The 26,938-nt window shown below is 43.9% G+C and overlaps 1 protein-coding gene across 2 annotated transcripts in view; it reads left to right on the forward strand.

Moving 5' to 3' along the window:
• The window catches only part of CLOCK (clock circadian regulator), a 99,780-nt gene that overhangs the window by 63,028 nt on the left and 9,814 nt on the right, over positions 1–26,938 (forward strand). For both annotated transcript variants that reach the window (XM_069744459.1, XM_069744458.1), the window contains exons 8-13: positions 6,566–6,686; positions 19,815–19,928; positions 20,506–20,624; positions 22,069–22,151; positions 24,366–24,472; positions 25,863–26,010. In XM_069744459.1, the coding sequence (XP_069600560.1) occupies positions 6,566–6,686; positions 19,815–19,928; positions 20,506–20,624; positions 22,069–22,151; positions 24,366–24,472; positions 25,863–26,010 (692 nt within the window). The remainder of the gene's footprint in view (positions 1–6,565; positions 6,687–19,814; positions 19,929–20,505; positions 20,625–22,068; positions 22,152–24,365; positions 24,473–25,862; positions 26,011–26,938) is intronic.

Here is a 26,938-nt window from a genome sequence, read left to right on the forward strand (position 1 = left end):
TTTTGGAAACTGTTGTGGATGTGATCGGTGTCATTTTCTACGGTGTCTCCATGCAGCGAGGCCCCTGCAGTAAATATCACGGCCTCATTGTTGCACTGAACTGGTCTTATGCTTCTATGGTGAAAGTGAGAGTTTAACCTACCCCACCACATCCATGAATGACGCACACCCTGCCCCAGACCCGGTGACTGGCACTGCTGCATGCAGCTCTCAGTAAGGGCAGCACAAAGTAGCTGACTAGTCACTGACAAATCGGGTCTGTCACCATATTTCACTACATAGCCTTCATACATGATTAAATGAATATCTTCGACCTGATTGAGGCTGGTGTACATACTTTGAAAATCCACGTCAGAATGTTTGTGAAATCCTCTGACCGTCATCAAGCCTGATATTAAAATGATCATTTCTGAGTCTAGCTAGAGCAGGAGTCCTTTTACTGTCAGGATGGTACAGCTTTTCAGCGTAAGTACACCATTCTATTCAGGTGTAAGTGATTTTTTTTTTTTTAATATTGTATGCAGTTAATAATGTGAAGTCTGACAGATCTGCGCTTTCTTGAAGCCATGCATTAACAACCTCTGTTTTTCCTTTTCTCTCCCACGCTTCCTTCAGATTAGCATAGGAGGCATGACAACACCGTGATATTGACTTCATTTTCTGTAGCGTCTCCTTAAAGGGGTTCCCAACTTTAAAAAGTGTCCTCCATTCATCAGTAGTAATCTGTGGTGTTACCTGAGGAAGCCAGGCTGAGGCTTTATTAGTTCAGTGTTCTCTAATGGGGCATGTGGCAGCATTTTCTGTAATCTGCACAGCCCCAATATAGAGGACTGATCGGCTGAAGGACCGCAATGTTCTGTGAAACCTTCTATTCAATCCAGTTACATTTTTGATGCCTTCAGTTGTTTTACCTGGTAGCACATCAGGAGTGATCTGATATATGCATACCTTCTAGTTGAATACCACCTTAAATATTCTTTAAAGTGGTATTCTCAAGTTTCGTAGTTATCACAAAGCAACTCACTGAAAAACATGAAATTCAAAAACCATCAAAGAAAAAATAATAAGCAGCCACAATACTAATGCACTGCAGACCACCATAATAAAGGTGGGGGGCAGCACAGGTGCAAAATACTGATGATCAACCACTCACACACCGACCATTCATGGAGGGGGGTGTACGGCTTGTAGAGGGCGCCCGTCACACAGATTCATGTGGTGCGCCCTGCCAGCTTACAGCCTTTCAGTGACAGCCATACTATTAGATCAGGCAGCCACCCAGCACTGTATTAGTGCACCCCACAAGGACAGACACCCCAAATTTCCCAGCCAAGAATAAAAAGCCTGTGTAATGGGCGCCCTATACAAGCTTTATCTGTGTGCATTTATAATATTGGGCAGCCACCTCCTCCATGAATGGTCGGAGTGTTATTGATTTGATTCAATATCTGCCTCTATCATCAGGGTCTGCTGCATCCTGTAGTGCATTAATATTGCATAACAATGAGAAAAAATCCAGCTCGCAATCATTGAATTCCCTGGTAGGTCGGAGCATGGAGGGCGTCTGTCTGGACGCATTAAGTAGCAGGAAGAGGTAGATGCAGCTTCTCCAATTTTTTTTTTTTTTTAAAGTATATATTTACTTTATTGGTGAATAATCCAGGGAAACAAATGGTCAAAATTCCAAATTTCTAGCATGGTTAAGGGATCCATGGAGCAGCATAGAGCTACGCGTTTCAGGTGTATGACACCCTTGCTCACGAACATGACGTGAATTAGTATTGTGTTCTGATGTTGGTATATACTGCTGCCATTTTTCTGATGTTCTCGGACGTTATGTCCTATCCATTGGCTAGGTATCAATTTCCTGACTGTTGAAGGTCCAACCACTGGAACCACCACAGATGGCAAGAACTGGGGCTCTGAAGATCTCCTTGTAAATGTAGCGGAGGTTGATTCTGATGTGAGTGCTGATGGACAGGCAGCACAGCTCCTATGGAGGATAAATTGAGCTGCAGTGTCCATGATTCACCACCCCTGCATCACATGGAGATCTTCAGAGACCCAGTTCCTGGGATCAGTGGGGGTCCCAGTGATCGGTAAGTTATCCCCTTTTAATAGGAAAGGGGATAACTTCCAAACTTGAGAATGCCCCTTTAACTTTTGCAAAAGACACAAAATAATATTTAACTCAAAAGTGAACCTGACAGCTGCTACATGCTGCCTGATCCGCTGCCCTGTTATGACAGGTCTCTCCCTGCGTGCATATATAGGGAGAGACCAAAACCCCGGACTTACATGAGAGGGTTCTATATCATTTATGATGCACGTATCTAGTGTGTGTTTTTTTTTAATACATCCATCAGTTCTGTGAAAAGTTTGACACCCAATTATACACTTCTGCTCCCGATATCACACCGACCTTTTTAGAAAACACCAGTGATTGTCTTAACGCTGTCTCTAACATCATGTCCTCCCTCTATCTGAAACTAAACCTGTCAAAAACTGAACTCCTCGTGTTCTCTCCCTCTACTAACCTACCTTTGCCTGACATTGCCATCTCCGTGTGCGGTTCCACCATTACTCCAAAGCAACATGCCCGCTGCCTTGGGGTCATCCTTGATTCTGACCTTTCATTCACCCCCTACATCCGATCACTGGCTCGCTCTTCTTACCTGCATCTCAAAAACATTTTTAGAATTCGCCCTTTTCTTAATTTCGACTCTGCAAAAACTCTGACTGTTTCACTTATTCATTCTCGTCTGGACTATTGTAACTCTCTACTAATCGGTCTCCCTCTTGCAAAACTCTCCCCGCTCCAATCTGTCCTGAATGCTGCAGCCAGGATCATATTCCTCACCAACCGTTACACCAATGCCTCTACCCTGTGCCAGTCATTACACTGGCTACCCATCCACTCCAGAATCCAGTACAAAACTACTACCCTCATCCACAAAGCACTCCATGGCTCAGCACCACCCTACATCTCCTCCCTGGTATCAGTCTACCACCCTACCCGTGCCCTCCGCTCCGCTAATGACCTCAGGTTAGCATCCTCAATAATCAGAACCTCCCACTCCCGTCTCCAAGACTTTACACGTGCTGCGCCGATTCTTTGGAATGCACTACCTAGGTTAATACGATTAATCCCCAATCCCCACAGTTTTAAGCGTGCCCTAAAAACTCATTTGTTCAGACTGGCCTACCGCCTCAATGCATTAACCTAACGATCCCTGTGTGGCCTATTTATAATAAAAAAAAAAAAAAAAAAAAAGGTTCCTCGCATCATGTTCTCATACACTTTATGCAGTATTAGCCCTCTGTGTCTGTACTGCTACATACTTAGGCAGGTAACTGGTTCATGCAGCTTTACATGAACACCTGAGCCTTACACTATAGCTGGTCCGAATAACTAAAGCAATTGTTACCATCCACCTCTCGTGTCTCCCCTTTTCCCCATAGTTTGTAAGCTTGCGAGCAGGGCCCTCACTCCTCCTGGTATCTGTTTTGAACTGTATTTCTGTTATGCTGTAATGTTTATTGTCTGTACAAGTCCCCTCTATAATTTGTAAAGCGCTGCGGAATATGTTGGCGCTATATAAATAAAATTATTATTATTATTATTTATTATTATTCTTTATCGCCATCTACTCTTCAAGTCAGACACTGCAGCTTTATCTCTTTTTTGCGCCACAGAGTTACCAAACTGCAGCAGGAAATAGCTGTATCTGTATGTTCCAGAAAATGGTTATGATATTAATAAATACCAAGTCAGACTTACAGTGGGGGAAAAATAAGTATTTGATACACTAACGATTTGCAAGTTTTCCCACCTACATTGAATGGAAAGGTCTGTAATTTTTATCGTAGGTACACCTCAACTGTGAGAGATAGAATCTAAAAATAAAAATCAGAATATCACATTGTATGATTTTTACATAATTAAATTGCATTTTATTGCATGAAAAATAAGTATTTGATCACCTACCACCCAGCAAGAATTCTGGCTCTCTCAGACCAAAACAATTAGCAACATAGTAACATGGAAGTATTAGTGCAATGGGACATAGAAACAGAAAACTAAAACAGCAGGTGCCTACCCCACTGGATATCTAGACAGTCAGTACATGGCTTATTACAGAAGTATAAATTGGTAATATGTCCAGACATAGCTGAGTTAAACAAGTGTAAATTGACAGTATGTCCAGACATGAGATAATACCAGTACTGAATATCTATCTAAATAGATGGTACTATGGTACAGGTAAGAGATAAATATAGTATAGATAATGCTGGACAATTACAATATTAGAAGTTGCTAGTATACTAGTCAAGATTGCTACCAGGTCATATCACAGTTTCACAATAAAATACTGAATCGCATGCAGTTATTACAAATGGTTAGATTCAGATAGCTGTAGTCATAGTTAGTAGGCTATGCAGCATGCTGACAAGTACCTCGACGCGCATTTCACCGCCTCTTCAGCTTCATCGGGAGGGGTTTCTATGTCCCATTGCACTTGTAGTTTCATGTTACTATCTTGCTAATTGTTTTTTCTATATATACATATTTAAATAACTAGTATTTACTAAAATTATAGACCTGCTCAAGGCTGGGATGAGCTACAGGACAATAGGCAAGAAGCTTGGTGACAAGGCAACAACTGTTGGCACAGTTATTAGAAGATGACTGTCAATGTTCCTCGGTTTGGTGGCTCCATGCAAGATCTTGCCTTGTGGGGTAAGGATGATTCTGTGAAAGGTCAGTAAGCAGCCCAGAAGTACACAGGAGGACCTGGTCAATGACCCAGAGAGCGCTGGGACCACAGTATAAAACCTTACCATTAGTAACACACTACGCTGTCATGGATAAAAATCCTACAGGGCCCGTAAGGCCCCCCTGCTCATGTCAGCACATGTCCAGGACCATTTTGAAGTTTGAGAATGACCATCTGGATGATCCAGAGGAAGCATGGGAGAAGGTCATGTGGTCAGATGAGACCCAAATAGAAGTCTTTGGTATCGACTCCACTCGCCATGTTTGGAAGACGAAGGATGAGTACAAGACCAAGAACACCGTCCCAACCGTGAAGCATGGTGGGGGAAGCATCATACTTCGGGGATGCTTTTCTGCAAAGGGAACAGCATGACTGCAATGTGATGAAGGGATGGATGGGGTCATGTATCGTGAGATTTTGGCCAATAACCTCCTTCCCTCAGTAAGGCTATATTCACACTTAGCGATTTTTACCGCGGAACCGCCGCGATTTTGATGCTGCGGGTCCGCAGCAGTTTCCATAGCGTTTACAGTAACATGTAAACCCTATGGAAACCGCAAACCGCTGTGCACATGCTTCGGGAAAAACCGCGCGGGAACGCAGCGGTTTACAACCCGCAGCATGTCACTTCTTTGTGCAGAATCGCTGCGATTCTGCACCCATAGGAATACATTGAACCGCTTACTTCCCGCATGGGGCTGTGCCCACGTTGCAGGAAGTAAGCGGATAATGTGCGGGTGGTACCCGGGGTGGAGGAGAGGAGACTCTCCTCCAGGCCCTGGGAACCATATTTGGGGTTAAAAAATAAAAAATCTGGTTATACTCACCCTCTGATGTCCGGAGCTCCTGGGCGCTGCACGTGGCCGTCCGGTCAGAGTTGCTGTGCGACCAGGACCTGCGGTGACATCGCGGTCACATGACCGTGACGTCACGAAGGGTCCTTCTCCCACAGCATCTTTGGAACCGGACCGCCGGGTGCAGCGCCCAGGAGATCCGGACATCAGAGGGTGAGTATAACCAATTTTTATTATTTTTAACATTACTATTGATGCTGCATATTGCTGCATATGCAGCATCAATAGTATAGGCGGAAACCCGCAGCGGAAAACGCGGAACAAACCGCGATAAATCTGCAGGGAGAACCGCAGTTGTTTTGCCCTGCAGATTTATCAAATCCGCTGCGGGAGAACCCGCAGGGACCCGACGCAAGGTGTGCACATAGCCTTAGAATTGAAGGTGGGTCATGGCTAGGTCTTCCAGCATGACAATGACCTGAAGCACACAACCAGAACAACTAAGGAGTGGCTTCCATAAGAAGCATTTCAAGGTCCTGGAGTGGCCTTGTCGGTCTCCAGACCTGAACCAAATAGCAAATATTTGGAGGGGGCAAAAACTCAATGTTGCCCAGTGACAGCCCTAAAGCCTGAAAGATCTGGAGAAGATCTGTAATTGGAAACAAAGTTTTCTGTACCAAATATTAAGTTCTGTTTTTCTATTGTATCAAATACTTATTTCATGCAATAAAGTGCAAATTAATTATGTAAAAATCATACAATGCGATCATCTGGGTTTCTTTTTAAGATTCTTTCTCTCACAGGTGAAGTGTACCTACGATAAAAATTACAGACCTCTCCATTTTCTGTAGGTGGGAAAACTTGTAAAATCGGCAGCGTATCAAATATTTATTTTCCCCACTGTCTGTTTCTAGGTCAGACCTATATGTTGTGGCCTATTACATCTTGTGTATTATTATTTTTTTTTAACTTTATGACTATCTTCTCTTTCAGTCTGATCTTGTTGATCAGAGTATATTTAATTTTATCCCCGAGGGGGAACATTCAGAAATATATAAAATCCTGTCTACGCACATGATGGAAAGTGCTTCTTTGGGTTCAGATTATCTGAAAAGTAAGTATCTTTACATTAATTCTTATTAATCGTAATTGTCTTATTTCATTGTAGATCGCCAGGATTTTGCTCCTTCACGTTATGACTAGTGTCCTTTGTTTTAGTTTTTTCCTTCCCTTATTCTAAGAACGATAACTTTTTTTTTATTTTTTCATCGACACAGCCATATGAGTGCTTGTTTTTTTGCAGTACAAGTATTAATCGCTTCTATCAATTCTGGGGTTTTGATTCTTTTGTCATTACAAAGTTTACAGATCAAGTTAATTTAATAATTTTATAAATTGTGCTTCAAAGGATGTAATGATATTTATACATTTTTTCTTATATTTAATGGGGGAAAGGATGGTGAACTGAACTTTTTATCTATTTTTTTTTTCATATTTTTAAAAACCTTTTATTTCACATGATCATCATCATGGTTTCCTATGAACAGAGTCCAGAACTTGGTGTTCACAGGACCATCATGATAGCCATGGGAATTTTCAGCAGACCACCGGTCATCATTGCAACCCATCGATGTCCTGTGATCGCTTCACATGCCCGTCAACTGGCTGCCAGAGCAGCGTGTCCCTTACCAGAGATTGACAGTGGCAATTAAAAGGTTAACAGACACCCTCTTGTGATGTCCCATTTGAGACTCCCCTGAAATGAAACGTCACAGGACAGAAAGGAAAAAAAATATTGGGATCAGCTGTATTGGAAGAATAAAAGGGAATTATTAAAATAGAGGAAATTACAAAGTGGTCAGGTGAGCGACGCCAATCTTAAATGAAATCTGTCAACAGGTTTTTGCTGTGTAGTTTTGACAGCACCAGGAAGTAAGAGCAGAGACCCTGATTTCATTGATGTATCACTTAGTTTACTGCGTGCCTCAGTTCTGATAGAATAAGAGAGTTCATTGCTGTAGATTTAGCAGAGCTCAGAATGCTCAGCCCTGTATAACCCCACCCACACCACTGATTGGCAGTTTTCTGTCACTATACACTGTATTCAAAAAGCTGCCAATCAGCCCTGGGGGTGTGGCTGGACCAGGAGGCACGGGGGCAGCTTGTCCTGTAGTGATAATCTCCTGCTGATAAAACACAGCCCAGTAAGTGACACATCACTTGAATCGAGGTCTCTGCTACTCCATTATAGTGCTCTCAGATTACATAGCAAAACCCTGCTGACAGATCACCTTAATGAATCAACCTTTAATGTAGATGCATGCTTTTGCACCATACCACATTAAAATCCGAGTAACTATGGCGCATGCTGTTAGAAGAGGGCCCCAGATGGTGAGCAAAATGGTTACTGAAGCAGCCATGAATTTACAAATGGCAATAAGAATTTTTAGTCTCGTCACCATTTACAGCTAGTCCTGCTGTGTAGTGCTGTAGTTTATGAAAAAAAAAAAATCAATTCTCTTCTGCACCTAACTGATGTGCCACATGCAATGCAGGCGGCTAGAAGAGCCGAGGCTGAGGCACATACTGCCTGTCAGAGGAGCAGGAAAGCTACTCCTCCTCCTCCCATCCAAACATTTATCCCCTCGTATATTGCAGCCATCATATTATATAGCACTGTGTGCTTACAATTCCTCATTTGCCCTTCTGGTTTGCTAATTTAAGAAGATACAAACTTTGATTTGAGTCCTGCAAAGAACAAAAGGATTTATATGTATGAACTTGCGTAAGTTCCCGATTGTGTGGAATCACTGTTGCCTTCACCTTCCACATCTTCTCCAGTTCTCCTTTGAGGCCCTGGTATTTCTCCAGCTTCTCATATTCCTTATTTCTGATGTTGCTGTCACCTGCCACATCTATTATCATGGCTGTCTTCTGATCCTTGTCTACTATCACAATGTCTGGTTAGTTGGCCAACACCTGCTTATCTGTCTGGATCTTGAAGTCCCATAGGATTTTTTTTTTTTTTTTATTCCAAAAGATTTTATTGGGTTTTCCAAATTTTAACTGGGGAGGGTAGATCAAGGGGGGGAAAGGGAGGGATACGAGTGTAGGGAAAGTACCCCTATAAAGATAGGGGAGACGGGCCGTCACACAATACAGTAAGAATTTACAAGGTTGAAGTGTCATAAAGATATAACCATAAGAGAGTTGAGTAAGCTATATGTTGGCAAGGGAAATGATGTGTGGCTCTCTCATAATAGAAATGAATAACTTTGATGTTGCGATAGGCTATGGATTTTAGGCTATGTGTAATGCTATGAATTAGAATGGGTGGAGCATCGTAATAGACCTTGTAGAGTAATATAGTGGCCAATATTTAACATATGTGAAACAAATATATGAAAGCCACACATAAACTTGGTTAGATAAACTCTGACGATGTGCTGTAGCTTCAAGAATACAACCTAAAAACAAAAGGGTTAGTTAAGAAATGCATAGACATAAATAATGCATTAGCTCAAAAGTTGTTCAGTAGTAGCATATTATACACGCTAGTATAGGTGGCTCTAAAGCTGTCCAGTAGAAATGAAAATCATGTGAAGGCCTGTCGGCTCCCGGTCATCGCCAGATGACCTATGGACCATGTGGGCAAAGTGTTCGGTTCAAACACAGGCTGTGACGTGGACTAAACGTGAAGAAGTGAAATGTCCCTCAAAGTTCTCAATTTGGTTAGGACGAAGAGCCAGGAGGAGATCCAGGAGGTCCAATTCCCGCACAGTCTAGGAAGTCCGCCGCCCCGTCTGGAGAAGTGAAGGTGCGCCACTTTGCCGCAAAATAGAATCTTAGGCTGGAGAATTGGTGCCAAATGTACTGCATTCCAGCCTGCTGCAGTCTATGGGTGACATGCTGGAAGGTTTTTCGTTTTTGTAGAGTATCCTTACACAGATCTCTGTAGAAGGACAAGTGGCTGTAAGGGGAAGAGAGAAATCTTGATTTCCTTGCGACATCGAGCAATGAGTCTCTTAACCAGTTGGGATAGAATGAGACAATAACGTCTGCAGCTAGATTTGACGAGAGAGACGGTGGTCTGGGTATCCTGAATGCTTTCGCAACTAAGTTTTTCCCTTTCGTATCGGGAGAGCAGGTAAGATATCATAGATGAGACATAGTCTCCCAGTTGAGACTTTCCCACTGATTCTGGGATTCCTCGGATTTTCAGGTTGTTCTTTCTTTTAAAGTTTTCAAAATCTGATAAGTTGTTCTTAAATGTGACTATATCCTTTTTTAGATTGGTCATAGGATCTGGTTGTATAGGTTCACCCCCTGTATTATGAGAAAACGCCAACTCATGATGCTCACTAGAGGCGTCAGACTTTTTCAGGGTGTCGGGAGGATTGACAGAGGACACGTTAAAGTCAGAGGTTGGAACAGCGTTAATTTGTGAAAAAATGTCTTTAAATAGTTTTTTGAAGATTTTCTCAGATGCTCTGGTTCCTGTTGTGTCCATAGATGTTAGGAGAACCTTACATAGATTGACCATGAATTTCACTGAGGGGTAACTGTCAGAGGCTGAGATTTTGTCTATCAAGGAGTAATTAGGGACCTCATAGCAAGACTGTTCCTGCTCCAAGTCGCTAATATCTGAGGACTTTGACATGTCGTCTGAGCCGCTCAAATCCTCAGTATCGCTAGACCCCTCTGAGTACCCGTCTGAGTCTGATAGGCCCTCATTGTCAAAGTCATCAGAGGTACCGTTGTAGTCATTGTCAGAGGAAACTGAAGATTCCATATAGTTGTCTGAGTGTGCACATTTCTCCTCTAATGGCGACATAGGAGGGTCAGGGGTTAAATGAGAATAGTCAGTATTGGGCTGATCTTTAGATATCCCTCCAGTAAGTGTTTCAAGTTGTGCGTTGAGCGAGTCAATAAATGACTGGGGCAGTGTTGCAGCAAGTTCTGCTATTTCTCTAAGTGAAGAGGATTTATTCCTACACAAATTGTATTTATTTTTTGAGGATACACAGTCATTGGTGGTGTTGAGCTGGATCCCCAGCTCCAGTGATAGAACCTCTTCTTCTTCTTCATTATGGCTCAGCAGTGGGGATGAAAGGGGGTAGTACCTATGGCTGTATCCCCGTTGTGGATATGATTCTGCCCCATCCCTAGGGAGGCTATCCCAGTCTGATAGAATATGCTTATTGCCGCTTTTCTTGTCTATTGCCAATTTCCCCCCTCTGCTTTGGAGAGGTTTGCAGCGTCCAGGGTGCTCTCCATCTGAGTGTAATACAGCTGGCGAACCTTGCCGCAGCACTCTGCCTTCCCCAACCTCCGCCGTCGCTCCCAGTGTCTGGCGCCGCCTGCCCCCCTCACCTCCAGGTACGAACTCTTGTGCGTCATACCTTAGCAAGCTGCGGTGCGCCGGGGGAACCATTCCGCGGCCGGGCTGCTGTGCTGTCACTATGTCCTCCGTCAGCTCTCTCTGCAGCGCCGTGTCTTGCGGTGCCTGTGTGATCTCTCGGCGCTCCTTCCTGTCTTCCCCGCATATCTTCCATGTCTTGCCGGGCGCAGGGATTCTCGTCGGCGGCGCCGCTGCGTTGCTTTCGGTATCCCTCCGCCGCGTCGCTCCACAGTGAGTCTCCGCAGTCTCTCTGGCTCTTACCGGCTCTCCCGAAGTTTTTGTCGGGTTTGAGGCAGGGGCAGGGGACCTCCGCGCAGCTGCCCGGGTGGTTATCTGTGCCTTTTGGGGCTGTTTGACCGCTGATCTTCGGCCGGCAGCTCCACTGCTCTGGCTCACGGGACTACTTCCTCCCTCCACAGAGGGAAGTTTACCGCCGCCATTGCTGTGTTTCTCCCGGGGACTTCTCTGCCCTAATGAGGGAGATTTCGTCGGTGTGCCGGCTAATTTCTGCTTCCCACTTGTTCCTGGCATATTCTTGTGGGTATATGAGTTAATTAGTCCACGTTTAAGTAAGCCTTATTAGTAGCAAACAAGGGATAAACAGGAGCTATGCAAGAGCACGTCTGCTCTTGTCCCTTGGCAAACCACGCCCCCCGTCCCATAGGATTTTTAGCCCTTTCATTCTCCATCAGTTTTTCTGGGGTATCCCACTTGGACTTAGGGGGACTTAGCCCATTTGCTGTGCAGATGTTCCTGTATACAATTCCCGCTACTTGGTTGTGGCGTTCGGTATACGCTGTTCCTGCTTGCATTTTGCATCCTGCCACCATGTGTTGGACGGTTTCTGAGGTTTCTTTACATAGTCTGCAGCTTGAGTATGGTCTTGTGTGGTAGATTCCTGCTTCTATGGATCTGGTACTTAGTGCTTGCTCTTGTGCCGCTATGATTAGTGCCTCTATGCTGTCTTGGAGTCCTGCTTTCTCCAGCCACTGGTAGGATTTCTCCATGTCAGCCACCTTCATTATCTGTCGATAGTACATCACATGCAGTGATGCTTGTCTTGCCTCGATGCTTCATGTTCTTGTTCTTCCTTCCAGATCTGTTCTTGCTGCCTCTCATCTTTTGGTGCCATTTTTCTGATGTATTCCTGGATACGTCTTATTTAGTCCGTGATGGTGGCTTAGATGCTTGTCAAGTCTCGACCACCCTCCTTTCTGTTGGTATACAATCTTTTGGCGTTAGACTTAGGGTGGAGACCTCCATGCATTGTGAGGAGCTTTCATGTCTTCACATCTGCAGCTTCCATCTCTTTGGCCAGCACACTATGCCAGCAGGGTATCTGATAACTGGCAGGGCATATGTATTAGTAACATAGTTATTAAGATTGAAGGAAGACTTTAAGTCCATCTAGTTCAACCCATACCCTAACCTAACAAGCCCTAACATTGATGGCTCAGATTTTATTCTTCCCATTGAGCTGGTTCTTCAGGACCTGCCTTACCCTTTGATGGTATTTGGATGTTGCTGCTTTCCTTGCTTCCTCATCATGGTTACCATATCCCTGTGGGATGCCGAGGTGCTTGTAGCATGTTTGTACATCTGCTATGTTCCCTGCTGGTAATTCCACTCTATTAGTCTTGAATACCTTACCTCTCTTTATTACCAACCGGCCACACTTCTCCAGTCCGAAGGACATCCCGATGTCTTCACTGTAGATCTTTGCCAGGTGGATCAGGGAATTGATGTCTCGTTCGTTTTTTGCATGTACAGCTTGATGTCATCCATGTACAGGAGGTGACTGACGGTGCTTCCACTCTTGAACTTGTATCTATAGCCAGACTCTGTAATTATCTGACTGAGGGGGTTCAAGCCTATGCAGAACAGAAATGGGGACAGTGCATCACCTTGGACTAAAGCATCCGCCAACTCCTGGACAGTGTGTTGTGCAACGTGACATTGGATGTGTGAGACATGAATTCCCAGATGTGTTCAATCGGATTCAGGTCTGGGGTACAGGCGGACCAGTCCATAGCTTCAATGCCTTCATCTTGCAGGAACTGCTGACACACTCCAGCCACATGAGGTCTGACATTGTCCTGCATTGGGAAGAACCCAGGGCCAACCGCACCATCATATGGTCTCACAAGGGGTCTGAGGATCTCGGAACCTAATGGCAGTCAGGCTACCTCTGGCGAGCACATGGAGGGCTGTGCAGCCCTCCAAAATGCCGCCCCACACCATTACTGACCCACTGCTAATACCGGTCATGCTGAAGGATGTTGCAGACAGCAGATCGCTCTCCGCGGCGTCTCCAGACTCTGTCACATGTGCTCAGTGTGAACCTTCTTTCATCTGTGAAGAGCACAGGGCACCAGTGGCGAATTTGCCAATCCTGGTGTTCTGTGGCAAATGCCAAGCATCCTGCATGGTGTTGGGCTGCGAGCACAACCCCCATCTGTGGACGTCGGGCACTCAGACCATCCTTATGGAGTTGGTTTCTAACCATTTGTGCAGAGACATGCGTATTTGTGGCCTGCTGGAGGTCATTTTGCAGGGCTCTGGCAGTGCTCCTCCTGTTCCTCCTTGCACAAAGGGTGAGGTAGCGGTCCTGCTGCTGGGTTGTTATCCTCCTACGGCCCCCTCCTCGTCTCCTGGTGTACTGGCCTTTCTCTTGGTAGTGCCTCCAGCCTCTGGACACTACACTGACAGGCACACCAAACCTTCTTACCACAGCTCACATTGATGTGCCACCCTAGGTGAGCTGCACTACCTGAGCCACTTGTGTGAGTTGTAGAGTCAGTCTCATGCTACCACGAGTGTGAAAGCACAACCAATATTCAAAAGTGACCAAAACATCAGCCAGAAAGCATTGCTACTGAGATGTGGTCTGTGGTCCCCACCTGCAGAACCACTCCTTTATTGAGTGTCTTGATAATTGCCAATAATTTCCAGCTGTTGTCTATTCCATTTGTACAACAGCATGTGAGATTGATTGTCAAACAGTGTTGTTTCCTAAGTGGACAGTACGCATCGGGTATTCATTTATGAAGTTTTCAGAATAATGCAATTTATACACAGGATTGGGCCGGCCAGGCGCGACCAATTAGCGAAGCATGGTTCAAAATCCGCGTCAATTCGCGGACTGCGCCTGTCGCTGATTGGTCACGCCCAGCCGCGAACAATCAGTGAAGCCAGGGCCGTCTCCAGGTTTTTGAGGGCCCCGGCGAAAGAGTCTCTGTGGGCCCCCCTCCTTAACACATACCACGATTCATGATGCACAGATGCAGCAGAGAAATATAGCACAGCCAAGTAGCATACAGCCCACGAAGTATATAGCACAACCCACGTAGTATATAGCACAGACACGTACTATATTGCCCAGCCGCGTAATATATTTTACAGCCATGTAATATATAGCACAGCCATGTAGTATATAACACAGGCCACGTAGTATAGAGCACAGCGATGTAGTATATTGCCCAGCCAAGTAATATATACCACAGCCACGTAGTATATAGCACAGCACAGAGACGTAGTATATAACACAGCCCACGCAGTATATAACACAGCCCACGCAGTATATAACACAGCCCACGTAGTATATTGCACAGCCACGTAATATATTGCACAGCCACGTAGTATATAACACAGCCCATACAGTATATAACACAGGCCACGTAGTATAGAGCACAGCGATGTAGTATATTGCCCAGCCACGTAATATATAGCACAGAGACGTAGTATATAACACAGCCCATGCAGTATATAACACAGCCCATGCAGTATTTAACACAGCCCATATAGTATATAGCAATGTGGGCACCATATCCCTGTTAAAAAAAAAAAAAAAAAAAATTAAAATAAAAAATAGTTACATACTCGCCTTCCGTCGGCCCCCGGATCCAGCTCAGGCGTTTACCGATACTCCTCGCGACGCTCTGGTCCCAAGAATGCATTGCAGTCCGCAATGCATGGACCGGAGCATCGCGAGGAGCAGCTGGAAAGGCAACGGAAGGTGAGAATATAATGATTTTTTATTTTGTTTATTATTTTTAACATTAGATCTTTTTACTATTAATACTGAATAGGCAGCATCAAATAGTAAAAAGTTGGTCACACAGGGTTAATAGCAGCGTTAACGGACTGCGTTACACCGTGGCATAACGCAGCCATTAACCCTGTGTGAGCGCTGACTGGAGGGGAGTATGGAGGGGGCACTGACGGAGAGTAGGAAGGGGCGAATTCGCTTCTGGACTGTGCCCGGATTTCCGTGACAAACAGACGGAAGTGCCCTTTAGACGATTATATACATATACATATACATACACACACTATATAATTGTCTAAGAGTCACTTACTTCCATCTGTCTGTCTGTCACGGATATTCATTGGTCACGGCCTCTGTCTGTCATGAAAATCCAAGTCGCTGAATGCCACAGTCCGGCGGCAAAATGGCCGCTCCTTCCTCCCCGCAGTCAGTGCCCACTCCATACTCGCCTCCAGTCAGCCCTCACACAGGGTTAATGCCAGCATAAACGGAGCGCGGTGTAACGCACTCCGGTCACACAGCTATTAGTGTGACCAATAATAATAATTAAAAAAAAAGGTTATTCTCACCCTCCGATGTGGCGCGCTGTCTTCGGCAGTGCAAGCGGCAGGTTCCGGTGCTAAGGATGGTATGCGGGAAGGACCTGCCATGACGTCACGGTCATGTGACTGCGACGTCATCACAGGTCCTGCGCTCATACCAACCCTGGGACTGGAAGCTGCCGCTTGCACCACACACAGGCGCCAGGACTTCAAGAGGCCTTCGGAAGGTGAGTATATGTTTATTTTAAGTCTTTTTTTAACCACGCATATAGTGCCCACATTGCTCTGTTATACACTACGTAGCTGGGCAATACACTACGTGACTGTTATATACTACGTGGGCTGTGCAATATACTACGTGCCTGTGCAATATACTATGTGGCTCTGCTATATACTACGTGGCTGATCAATATACTATGTGGCTGACCAATATACTACGTACCTGTGCAATACACTACGTGGCTATGCTATATACTACATAGCTCTATTATATATTTCGTCGGTTGTGTTATACTACGTCACTGTGCAATATAGTACGTTGCCTGTGCTACATACTACTTACATATTCTAGAATACCCGATACGTTAGAATCGGGCCAACATCTAGTGTATGTATATATATCTATATCTATATCTATATATCTCTACACACACACGGTACAGAAAGTATTCAGACACCTTCAAATTTTGTATTCCTCGTCTCATTGCAGCCATTGTATTTTTTTCACATTATTGTACACTCTGCACCTCATCTTAACTGAAAAAAAACAGAAATGTAGAATTTTTTTGCAAATTTATTAAAAAAGAAAAAACAAAATATATTCTCATTAGTATTCAGACCCTTTGCTCAGACACTCATATTTAAGTCACATGCTGTCCATTTCCTTGTGATCCTTCTTGAGATGGTTCTACTCCTTCATTGGAGTCCAGCTGTGTTTAATTAAACTGATAGGAATGATTTGGAAAGGCGCACACCTGTCTATATAAGACCTCACAGCTCACAGTGCATGTCAGACCAAATGAGAATCATGAGGTCAAAGGCACTGGCCAAGGAGCTCAGAGTCAGAATTGTGGCAAGGCACAGATCTGGCCAAGGTTACAAAATAATTTCTGCAGTACTCAAGGTTCCTAAGAGCACAGTGGTCTCCATAATCCTTAAATGGAAGAAGTTTGGGACCACCAGAAGTCTTCTAGACCTGGCCGTTCTACCAAACTGAGCAATCATGGGAGAAGAGCCTTGGTGAGAGAGGTAAAGAAGAACCCCAAGAGCACTGTGACTGAGCTACAGAGATGCAGTAGGGAAATGGGAGAAAGTTCCACAAAGTCAACTATCACTGCAGCCCTCCACCAGTCGGGCCTTTATGGCAGAGTGGCCCGACGGAAGCCTCTCCTTAGTGCAAGACATATGAAAGCCCGCACAGAGTTTGCAAAAAAGCACAGGAAGGACTTCTAGGCTATGAGAAACAAGATTATCTGGTCTAATGAGAGGAAGATAGACCTTTTTTGTGATAATTCTAAGCGATTTGTGTGGAGAAAAACAGGCGCTGCTCTTCACCTGCCCAATACAATCCCAACAGTGAAACATGGTGGTGGCAGCATTATGCTATGGGGATGTTTTTCAGCTGCAGGGACAGGACGACTGGTTTCCATTGAAGGAAACATGAATGCGGCCAAATACAGAGATATCCTGGATGAAAACCTCTTCCAGAGTGCTCTGGACCTCAGACTTGGCCTTAGGTTCACCTTCCAACAAGACAATGACCCTAAGCTCACAGCTAAAATAAGTAAGGATTGGCTTCAGAACAACTCTGTGACCATTCTTGACTGGCCCAGCCAGAGCCCTGACCTAAACCCAATTGAGCATCTCTGGAGAGACCTGAAAATGGCTGTCTACCAATGTTCACCATCCAACCTGATGGAACTGGAGAGGATCTGCAAGGAAGAATGGCAGAGGATTCCCAAATCCAGATGTGAAAAAGACGACTCATGGCTGTACTAGCTCAAAAGGTGCTTCTACTCAATATTATGGAAAGGGTCTGAATACTTATGACTATGTGATATTTCCGTTTTTATTTTTTTAATATATTAGCAAATTTCTAGATTTATGTTTTTTTCCAATCAAGATGGGGTGCAGAGTGTACATTATTGATGAGGAAAAAAAATGAACTTTACTATATAGTTGCGATGAAACGGAATGAAGAATTTAAAGGGGTCTATGTATTTGTGTGTATATGTATGTGATGCCTGAACCTGTTTGATAGCTTATATAGTGCACAGCAATACATTAGTGTTGCATTATATTGTCAAATTAACTACAGTGGCTTGCAAAAGTATTCACCCCAATGGCAGTTTTCATGTTTTTTTTTTCTACATCACAACCTGGAAGTTCACAGTTTTTTTTTTGAGGATTTCAGTTCATCTAAAGAACATGCCTACAACTATGAACATTTGGTTTTCTTTTTATTGTGAAGCAAACAGCAAATGGGACAAAATAACTGAAAACTTGAGTGTGCGAAAGTATTCACCCCCCCTAAGGTCAGTACTTTTTAGACCCTCCTTTAGCGGCAATTACAGTGGCACATCGCTTTGTATAAGTCTCTATGAGCTTTCCACATTTTGCCTCTGGAATTTTTGCCAGTTCCTCAAGGCTAAACTGCTCCAGCTCCTTTAAGTTAGATGGTTTCCTCTGGTGAACAGCAATCTTTAAGTCTGACCACAGATTCTCAATTGGATTAAGGTCTGGCCTTTGATTAAGTCACTTCAAAACTTTTATACCTTTCTCCTTAAACTACTTGAGTGTTGCTTTAGCAGTATTCTTTGGGTAATTGTCTTGTTGGAAGGGGATCCTCCATCCCAGTCTCAAGTCACTGACAGACTGAAACAGGTTTTACTCAAGAATATCCCTGTATTCCATCTTCCCCTTGACTTGGACCATTTCCACTGTCCTTGCTGTCGAAAAGCATCCCCACAGCATGATGCTTCCACCACCATGTTTCACTGTTGGGATGGTGTTCTTGGGGTAATGAGCTGTGTTGGTTTCGGGCCAGACATAGCATTTACCTTGGTGGCCAAAAAGTTACATTTTGGTCTCATCGGAACACCGCACCTTTCTCCATAGAAACATGGAGTCTCCCATATGTCTTTTGGCAAACTCAAAACGAGCCTTACAATTTTTGTGTAAGTAAAGGCTTTTTTCTTCCCACTCTTCCATAAAAGCCACCTCTATGGGGTGTATGGCTTATTGTGGTCTTATGGACAGATACTCTAGTCTCTGTTTGGAAACTTTGCAGCTCCTTCAGGGTTACCTTTGTTTTCTGTGCTGGTTTCTGTTCTTTTGTTTCTGTGCTTTGGTTTGGTGGACAACCCTCTCTAGGCAGGTTTATTGTGGTACCATGTTCTTTCCATTTGATGATAATGGATTTGATGGTGCTCCAGGGGTTTATCAGAGATAGGGGTATTTTTTTTATAACCCAACCCTGACTTGTACTTCTCAATAACTTTGTCCCTGACATGTTTGGAGATCTCCTTGGTCTTCAGGTGGTGTTTGGTTAGTGATACATCATGCTCAATGGTGTTGCAGCCACTGTGGCCTTTCAGAAAAGGTAAAGTGTATATACAGACAGTCCATGTGACACTTAGATTGCACAGAGGTGGGCTTCTTTTCACTAAGCATGTGATTTATGAAGATAATTGCTTGCACCAGAAATTTTTAGGGGCTTCATAGCAAAAGACAATACATATGCACTTGCAAATTTTTAGTTATTTGATCCCATAAATGTAATTTATGCCTATATTTTTCTCACTTCAGCAATTAGACTATTTAGTGCTGATGCATCACACAGAAATCGGATTGCAAAAATATTTAAACACAAGTTGTAATGTAACAAAATAGGTAAAAAGTCAAAGGGGTGAATACTTTCTTAAGCCACTGTATCTCTATTGTAGAAAACGTTCATAGTGGCCCTCTGCCTTTTTGACCTTGCAGTCGTGTTGGAAGCTGACTATGTAATCCAGGGATATATCAGGGGCCCACATCAAGCTTCTGAGCTGGTGTAATTTTGCATTCTGATAAATTACGGACTGAAAAGGACCCATATACTATTTTTGCACAGGGGCCCTCTTCTGTTTGTGTCCACCAGTGATGTAATCTGTATAAGTATGTATCTTGCCAGGACGGGGGGGATTTAGAAGGAAATCTTGGTATGATGATAAGATGTACTTTATAGGCAACCTTATGTTTATTTTCTTTCAGCAAAAAATGAACTTGAATTCTGTTGCCACATGCTGCGGGGAACTGTGGACCCAAAAGAACCAGCCACATACGAATTTGTAAAATGCATTGGAAATTTCAAGTCCTTAAACAACGGTAAGTTGTTAGTCTGCACCATGAACACTGAGTAAGTACACTGGATAGCTCCAGTCTGTATGCAATGGGGACTGCTATTACTGTCATCAACGCTTCCCTTTATTCCAGAAAACCCCTTTAAAGCGTTCGGTCACTCAGCGGAGATGGTCATGCCAAGTCTGCCATAGTTTTTTACTTACTTATATAGCACCATTAAATTCCACAGCACTTTACAGACATTATCATCGCTGTCCCCAATGGGGCTCACAATCCAGATTTCAGTATGTCTATGGAGTGTGGGAGGAAACCAGAGGAAACCCACGCAAATACGGGGAGAACATACAAACTCCTTGCAGATGTTGTCTTGGTGGGATTTGAACCCAGGACCCCAGAGCGGTAGTGCTAACCACTGAGCCACCGTACTAGTTGCAAGCGAGATGCCAAGCACAGGACCACGGTTTTTTATGGTCATATTCTCTAATGGGGTACATTGTGTATTAACAAAGACTGAATGGTGAAAGATTGGGGCCTCCACAATACCTTGTAGAAGATAAGAGCTTGTATACAGATCTTACAGTAATCCTTCGCTTTATTTTAGTACCAAACTCCACACACAATGGCTTTGATGGAGCATTACAGAGGTCGCTTAGGCCCACGTATGAAGAGCAAGTGTGTTTTGTAGCTACTGTACGGCTAGCTACACCTCAGTTTATTAAGGTATGTCTTCTCTGAGGTTTGCAGTGATCACTTTCAGGGCATAAATATCTGCTGCTCTTCTTTTGCTTCCTTAGAAAAAATTCCTACTTGCTGGAGCTGGTTGTGTTATACATCTTACACATCAGTCTACCGGCGACATGAGACACAGACAACTTAAAGGGAACGTGTCAGCAGGATTGTGCACAGTAACCTACACAGTGTCATGTCGGCGCTGTTATTCTGATTACAATGATACCTGGGTTGATGAAATCCGTCTTGTGGTTGTTGTTGTTGTCAGCAGTCTGCATTATGAATGCCTAATCAGAGCACCACATGAAGACCCCCCCCACAGGTCGCACTGGAGCACGAGCATGTCATTAACCTAAAACTGAAAATGAAGCTTAAACAACCGCAAGACGAATCTCATCAACCAAGGTATCATTGTAATCAGTATAACGGCGCCGACCTGACACTGTGTGTAGTTTACTGAGCACAATCCTGCAGACAGGTTCCCTTTAAATGGCACCATGCATAGTGACCTCAGCATCTAAGTTGTTTTACAGAGGGGGTGGGCTATCTTACTGTAAGCCCCATCACCACCTCATGCCCCTATTACAGGGGTGTGAATTGGTTGCCCTGGAAGTGCCCTAATGATTGTACTATATTAGATTAATATATCTTGAAAAATATTTATCTAAATAAGAAAATACGGTATGTAAAATAAAAAACCTGTATAAACTTAGAATTTATTGTAATTGCAATGATGCATACAATGAAAAAACATAATCATGGTGGAGTAAGATGTCGGAGCCAGAATGTACTCAGTCACTGTTGTGGCTTAAATTAGTTCATCTGTCGCATCACTATTCAAGTCCTCCCGCTAAGGCCGGGGCCAGACTTGCATGTGCAATGCGAGATGTATTTCTATGCAGCTGAACGCTCCGGTCCGAACCGCCGGCGGCATTGCCGGGACTTGATGCCAGAGACTCACACGAGTTTCTCGCATTGCACACGCAAGTGTGACCCCGGCCTTATATTGCTTCAATTCAAGTTGGCAAAATTGGTGTAAAAAAATAAATAAAAAAAATAAATTACAAAATGGACAAAATTAAGCATTGTGCAAAAAATGTGACTTCTGTTTTCTTGCCAAAAATTGTGTCCTTATTAACAGGAGACACAATATACTAACCCAATCCTGCAGACATTGTCTTCCATCCATCCTCAACTTCTCCATCTACCATGTATGTAGCAAGGGACAGATGGAAGAGACAATAGCTGCAGGATCAGGCTAATTTTCTTTGCAGCCTGGTACCATGGTGATTCATTGCTCTAAATACATGTAGAAGCCAAAGATTAGTGATTTGGAAAGTTGTTTTGTGTTCAGTTAATTGAAACAAAAAGTACAGCATGTCCTGTGTTTATTGATGCAGATTGTCACAGTGCTGTTTTCTGTCCCTGACACCAGGAAATGTGCACTGTGGAGGAGCCTAATGAGGAGTTCACATCTAGGCACAGCTTGGAATGGAAGTTCCTCTTCTTAGACCACAGGTAGGTAGATCACGGAGCCTGTGAGTGATGTTTGTGTAGGATGAGTATTTCTTCTTGGTTTACAGCTAGGCAGCTCTCCATAATTAAAGGGAACCTCACAAGTTGATACATGCTTCCCGGTCCACAGGCCCCATGCATCGGACGCTGACTGCATGGGTTCAACCATGATGTTCTTCTTGTATCAGGCGCTGGCTGCATGGTTTCAACCATGATGTTCTTCTTGTATCAGGCGCTGGCTGCATGGTTTCAACCATGATGTTCTTCTTGTATCAGACGCTGGCTTCCTGGGTTCAGCCATGATGTTCTTCTTGTATCATACGCTGGCTGCATGGTTTCAGCCATGACGTTCTTCTTGTATCATACGCTGGCTGCATGGTTTCAGCCATGACGTTCTTCTTGTATCATACGCTGGCTGCATGGTTTCAGCCATGACGTTCTTCTTGTATCATACGCTGGCTGCATGGTTTCAGCCATGATGTTCTTCTTGTATCATACGCTGGCTGCATGGTTTCAGCCATGACGTTCTTCTTGTATCATACGCTGGCTGCATGGTTTCAGCCATGACGCTCTTGTATCAGACGCTGGCTGCATGGTTTCAGCCATGACGCTCTTGTATCAGACGCTGGCTGCATGGTTTCAGCCATGACGTTCTTCTTGTATCAGGCGCTAGCTGCATGGTTTCAGCCATGACGCTCTTGTATCAGACGCTGGCTGCATGGTTTCAGCTATGACCACCTTCTTGTATCAGACGCTGGCTGCATGGGTTCAGCCATGACGTTCTTCTTATATCAGATGCTGGCTGCATGGTTTCAGCCATGACGTTCTTCTTGTATCAGGCGCTAGCTGCATGGTTTCAGCCATGACGTTCTTCTTGTATCAGGCGCTAGCTGCATGGTTTCAGCCATGACGTTCTTCTTGTATCAGACGCTGGCTGCATGGTTTCAGCCATGACGTTCTTCTTGTATCAGATGCTGGCTGCATGGTTTCAGCCATGACGTTCTTCTTGTATCAGACGCTGGCTGCATGGTTTCAGCCATGACGTTCTTCTTGTATCAGACGCTGGCTGCATGGTTTCAGCCATGACGTTCTTCTTGTATCAGACGCTGGCTGCATGGTTTCAGCCATGACGTTCTTCTTGTATCAGATGCTGGCTGCATGGTTTCAGCCATGACGTTCTTCTTGTATCAAGTTCTAGCTGCATGGGTTCAACCATGATGCTGTTCTTTGAAAAGATGTGTTGTTTCAGAGAAAAATGTACTATATAACCTGCCAGGGACTGAACCTCATGGGAGGCTAGTCTAGTCCCCGGCAGCTTCTCCTCACCCACTACCCTGGAGTGACAGGTCTTTGCCTACGTGCATGAGTGTATGACAAGAGACCTGTCAGTCATTGGCAAACATACCTGGCTGAAATCATGCTGCCAGTGTCTGATGCTTGCCGTTTGTGGCTCAGCTGTCAGGGTCCCTTATAATACTATTCCCCCCTCAGAAAGTCAATTTATTTAATTGCACAACCTTTCTACAAATCTCCATATTTAGATCCTTAGTCTTTTGTGTACTGTGCTTTTTATTATTCATGAATGTTATATGTAATCCAACTCCCACTGCCATTTCTAAGCTGATGTTCGATATAAGGTATAATTTAAATATTTTTTTAATCACACTTTTTTTCTTTTTAAATTGTTTTGCCATGTGACTGAGCCATTCAATATCTATGAATGGTAAATGTCAGATGCAGTTGAAAACTCTTTTTATTATTTTTTATAGTGCATACCATGTAAATAATAAAGAGTAGTGGCTATAAGTTAATTATTTTTGAATGATTAGGTACCTCCTTAAGCTGCTTGAAAACGTCTTAGAGTATAATATACAGTATGTTTTTAGAATTGAGTCCTTTATGCTTCTTATTAGCTTCAGTCACCTTTCCGCTGCAAAATTGATTCTGTACAGTATGGGTCAGGAAGCAGACATGAATTACTGAAGTCCTTTGCTTATTCCCTGCTGGAAGAATAACATGAACATATTGTGCATACACAATTTACAAGCTGTCTGCCAAAGTAACTTGTGTATTGTATGCTATATATATTCCTATATATGTGTGTGTCTGTATATGTATGTGTGTGTATATGTATTTTATGTATGTGATTTTTTAGTTTTAATACCGTATATATTGTCCTCTCAATACACTTAGCTGATGTCTTTCTTTGTAATCTAGGGCTCCTCCAATAATTGGATATTTGCCGTTTGAGGTTCTCGGCACTTCAGGCTATGATTACTACCACGTGGACGACTTGGAGAATCTTGCAAAATGCCATGAACATTGTAAGTAGTTTAGTACTATTTTTAGAGCATTTTATGATTATTGCAGGAGTTAATGACCTTGTTTCAAAGGGTTTTCTTATTTCCACACTTCATGGATGTGTGCATCAGCTGCAAGAGGGGATTACTCTGGGCGAGCAAGTTTTTGTTACTCGGGACTCATGCAAGTGCCATAAACCGCTGTGCTATGCGGTATATATTGCTATGGGAATGACAAAGCATTGGCCGCTAGGTTGCATCTGTAACCATGGCCCCTTTTAGCCAGTGCATAAGCACAGCAATCCTGGTCTCCATAATGAATGGATGAAATGGGAAATACCCTTTAACTCCTTATCGAGCTGTCACATTTATGTTCGTCACAGGTGAAATGCGGGGTTGTTTGGACCAGAGTCAGGAGCTGAGCCCCTACATAGTGAGGAGATGTCGGCTGTATCATACAGCCGGCATCTACCTGTAAGCGCAATGACCAGCGCTAGTTCGCTTTAATCACCTCTATTTTAACCATATAAATGCTGCTTAGATGTGAACGCGGAAAGTCAGTGGTTTTCCAGGGCAGCTGGGGGCCTGCTGAACACCCCCATGATTGCTATCTTAGTCCTTTTATGAAGACCAACCTCTGGCTGGGCTTCATATGGGAATATCCATTACACTACATACTGTAGTACTGGGGATCTTGTATCCAGGTCTTTTTAAGAGCAAAATAAACACTGTGAAAACCAAAATCCAAAAAATAAGTGCAGAATTGTTTTTTTTTTTTTTTTACTCTTTCACTCAGCTTGTTCTCTTTTCTTACCACTTTACATTACACTATATGGTAAACTGAATTGTGTTATTCAAAGCTGTAACTTTGTCCCTCAAAAATGAAGAAATGAAGCCTCATACATCTATGTTCACGGGTAAATATAAACTGTATGGCTCTTGGCGGAGGAGCAAAAAATGAAAGCGCAAAACTGAAGAAATCACCATGTCTGGAAAAGGGTTAATGAGTAAGGCTCAATGCACACTGCATCTCAGCCATAGATTTACCGTATGTGGCAGGAATATTTCCCAGCATATATGTTATGTTAAAGCAAGTTGTCAGACAGCAACATTCACTGGACAGAAGGCAAGAATGCCCTTTACCTTTATTTGGCCAGTGTGTGTGACTGCAGGTTTTCTTTTTTGGCCTCATAGGAAAGTGCACCAGATTTCACTGTCCTATATGGAGAGCTGTTAAAAAAACCTTATTGCCATAAGATATGTGTTCTTTATCCCTATGGGCAATGCCGCTGTGTGTCTGTACCTACAAACTTTTGTACCTTCCTCATTAATTGTAGTTTTACATTATAGTTGGTCAGTAAAAACCGATCGCTATCTCTGGTCTCATATTGTTTTTTCCCCCTTTTTATTATAGTAATGCAGTATGGGAAAGGCAAGTCTTGTTACTATAGATTCTTGACAAAGGGGCAACAGTGGATTTGGTTGCAAACTCGCTACTATATCACCTACCATCAGTGGAACTCCAGACCCGAGTTCATAGTGTGCACACACACCGTCATAAGGTAAGATCTGCAAGTGAACTATTTAGGAACATATATAAATGACGGCATAATTTTATGTACCCTATATATACTCGAGTATAAGCTGACCCGAGTATAACACGAGGCACCTAATTTTACCACAAAAAAAACTAGGAAAACTTATTGACTCGAGTATAAGCTGAGTATGCATTGTCCCCTCATCCCTATTCTGGTATGCATGGCCTCCTCATCCCTATCCTGGTATGCATGGCCTCCTCATCCCTATCCTGGTATGTATGGCCTCCTCATCCCTATCCTAGTATGTATGGCCTCCTCATCCCTATCCTGGTATGCATGGCTCCTCATCCCTATCCCGGTATGCATCACCTCCTCATCCCTATCCTGGTCTGCATGGCTCCTCATCCCTATCCCGGTATGCATGGCCTCCTCATCTCTATCCTGGTATGCATGGCTCCTCATCCCTATCCTGGTCTGCATGGCCTCCTCATCCCTATCCTGGTCTGCATGGCCTCCTCATCCCTATGCTGGTCTGTATGACTCCTCATCCCTATCCTGGTCTGCATGGCTCCTCATCCCCATCCTTGTCTGCATGGCTCCTCATCCCCATCCTTGTCTGCATGGCTCCTCATCCCTAGCCTGGTATGCATGGCTCCTCATCCCCATCCTGGTCTGCATGGCTCCTCATCTCTATCCTGGTATGCCTGGCTCCTCATCCCTATCCTGGTATGCCTGGCTCCTCATCCCTATCCTGGTATGCCTGGCTCCTCATCCCTATCCTGGTATGCCTGGTTCCTCATCCCTATCCTGGTATGCCTGGCTCCTCATCCCTATCCTGGTATGCCTGGCTCCTCATCCCTATCCTGGTATGCGTGACTACTCAAATTCATGGTCGAGATGTTGGGAAATAGTGTTTATTTTACTACGTTTTGATAGTTTGACAAATCCATCT

The sequence above is a fragment of the Ranitomeya imitator genome, chromosome 1 (assembly GCF_032444005.1).
Source record: "Ranitomeya imitator isolate aRanImi1 chromosome 1, aRanImi1.pri, whole genome shotgun sequence".
NCBI classification, from domain to species: Eukaryota; Metazoa; Chordata; class Amphibia; order Anura; family Dendrobatidae; genus Ranitomeya; species Ranitomeya imitator.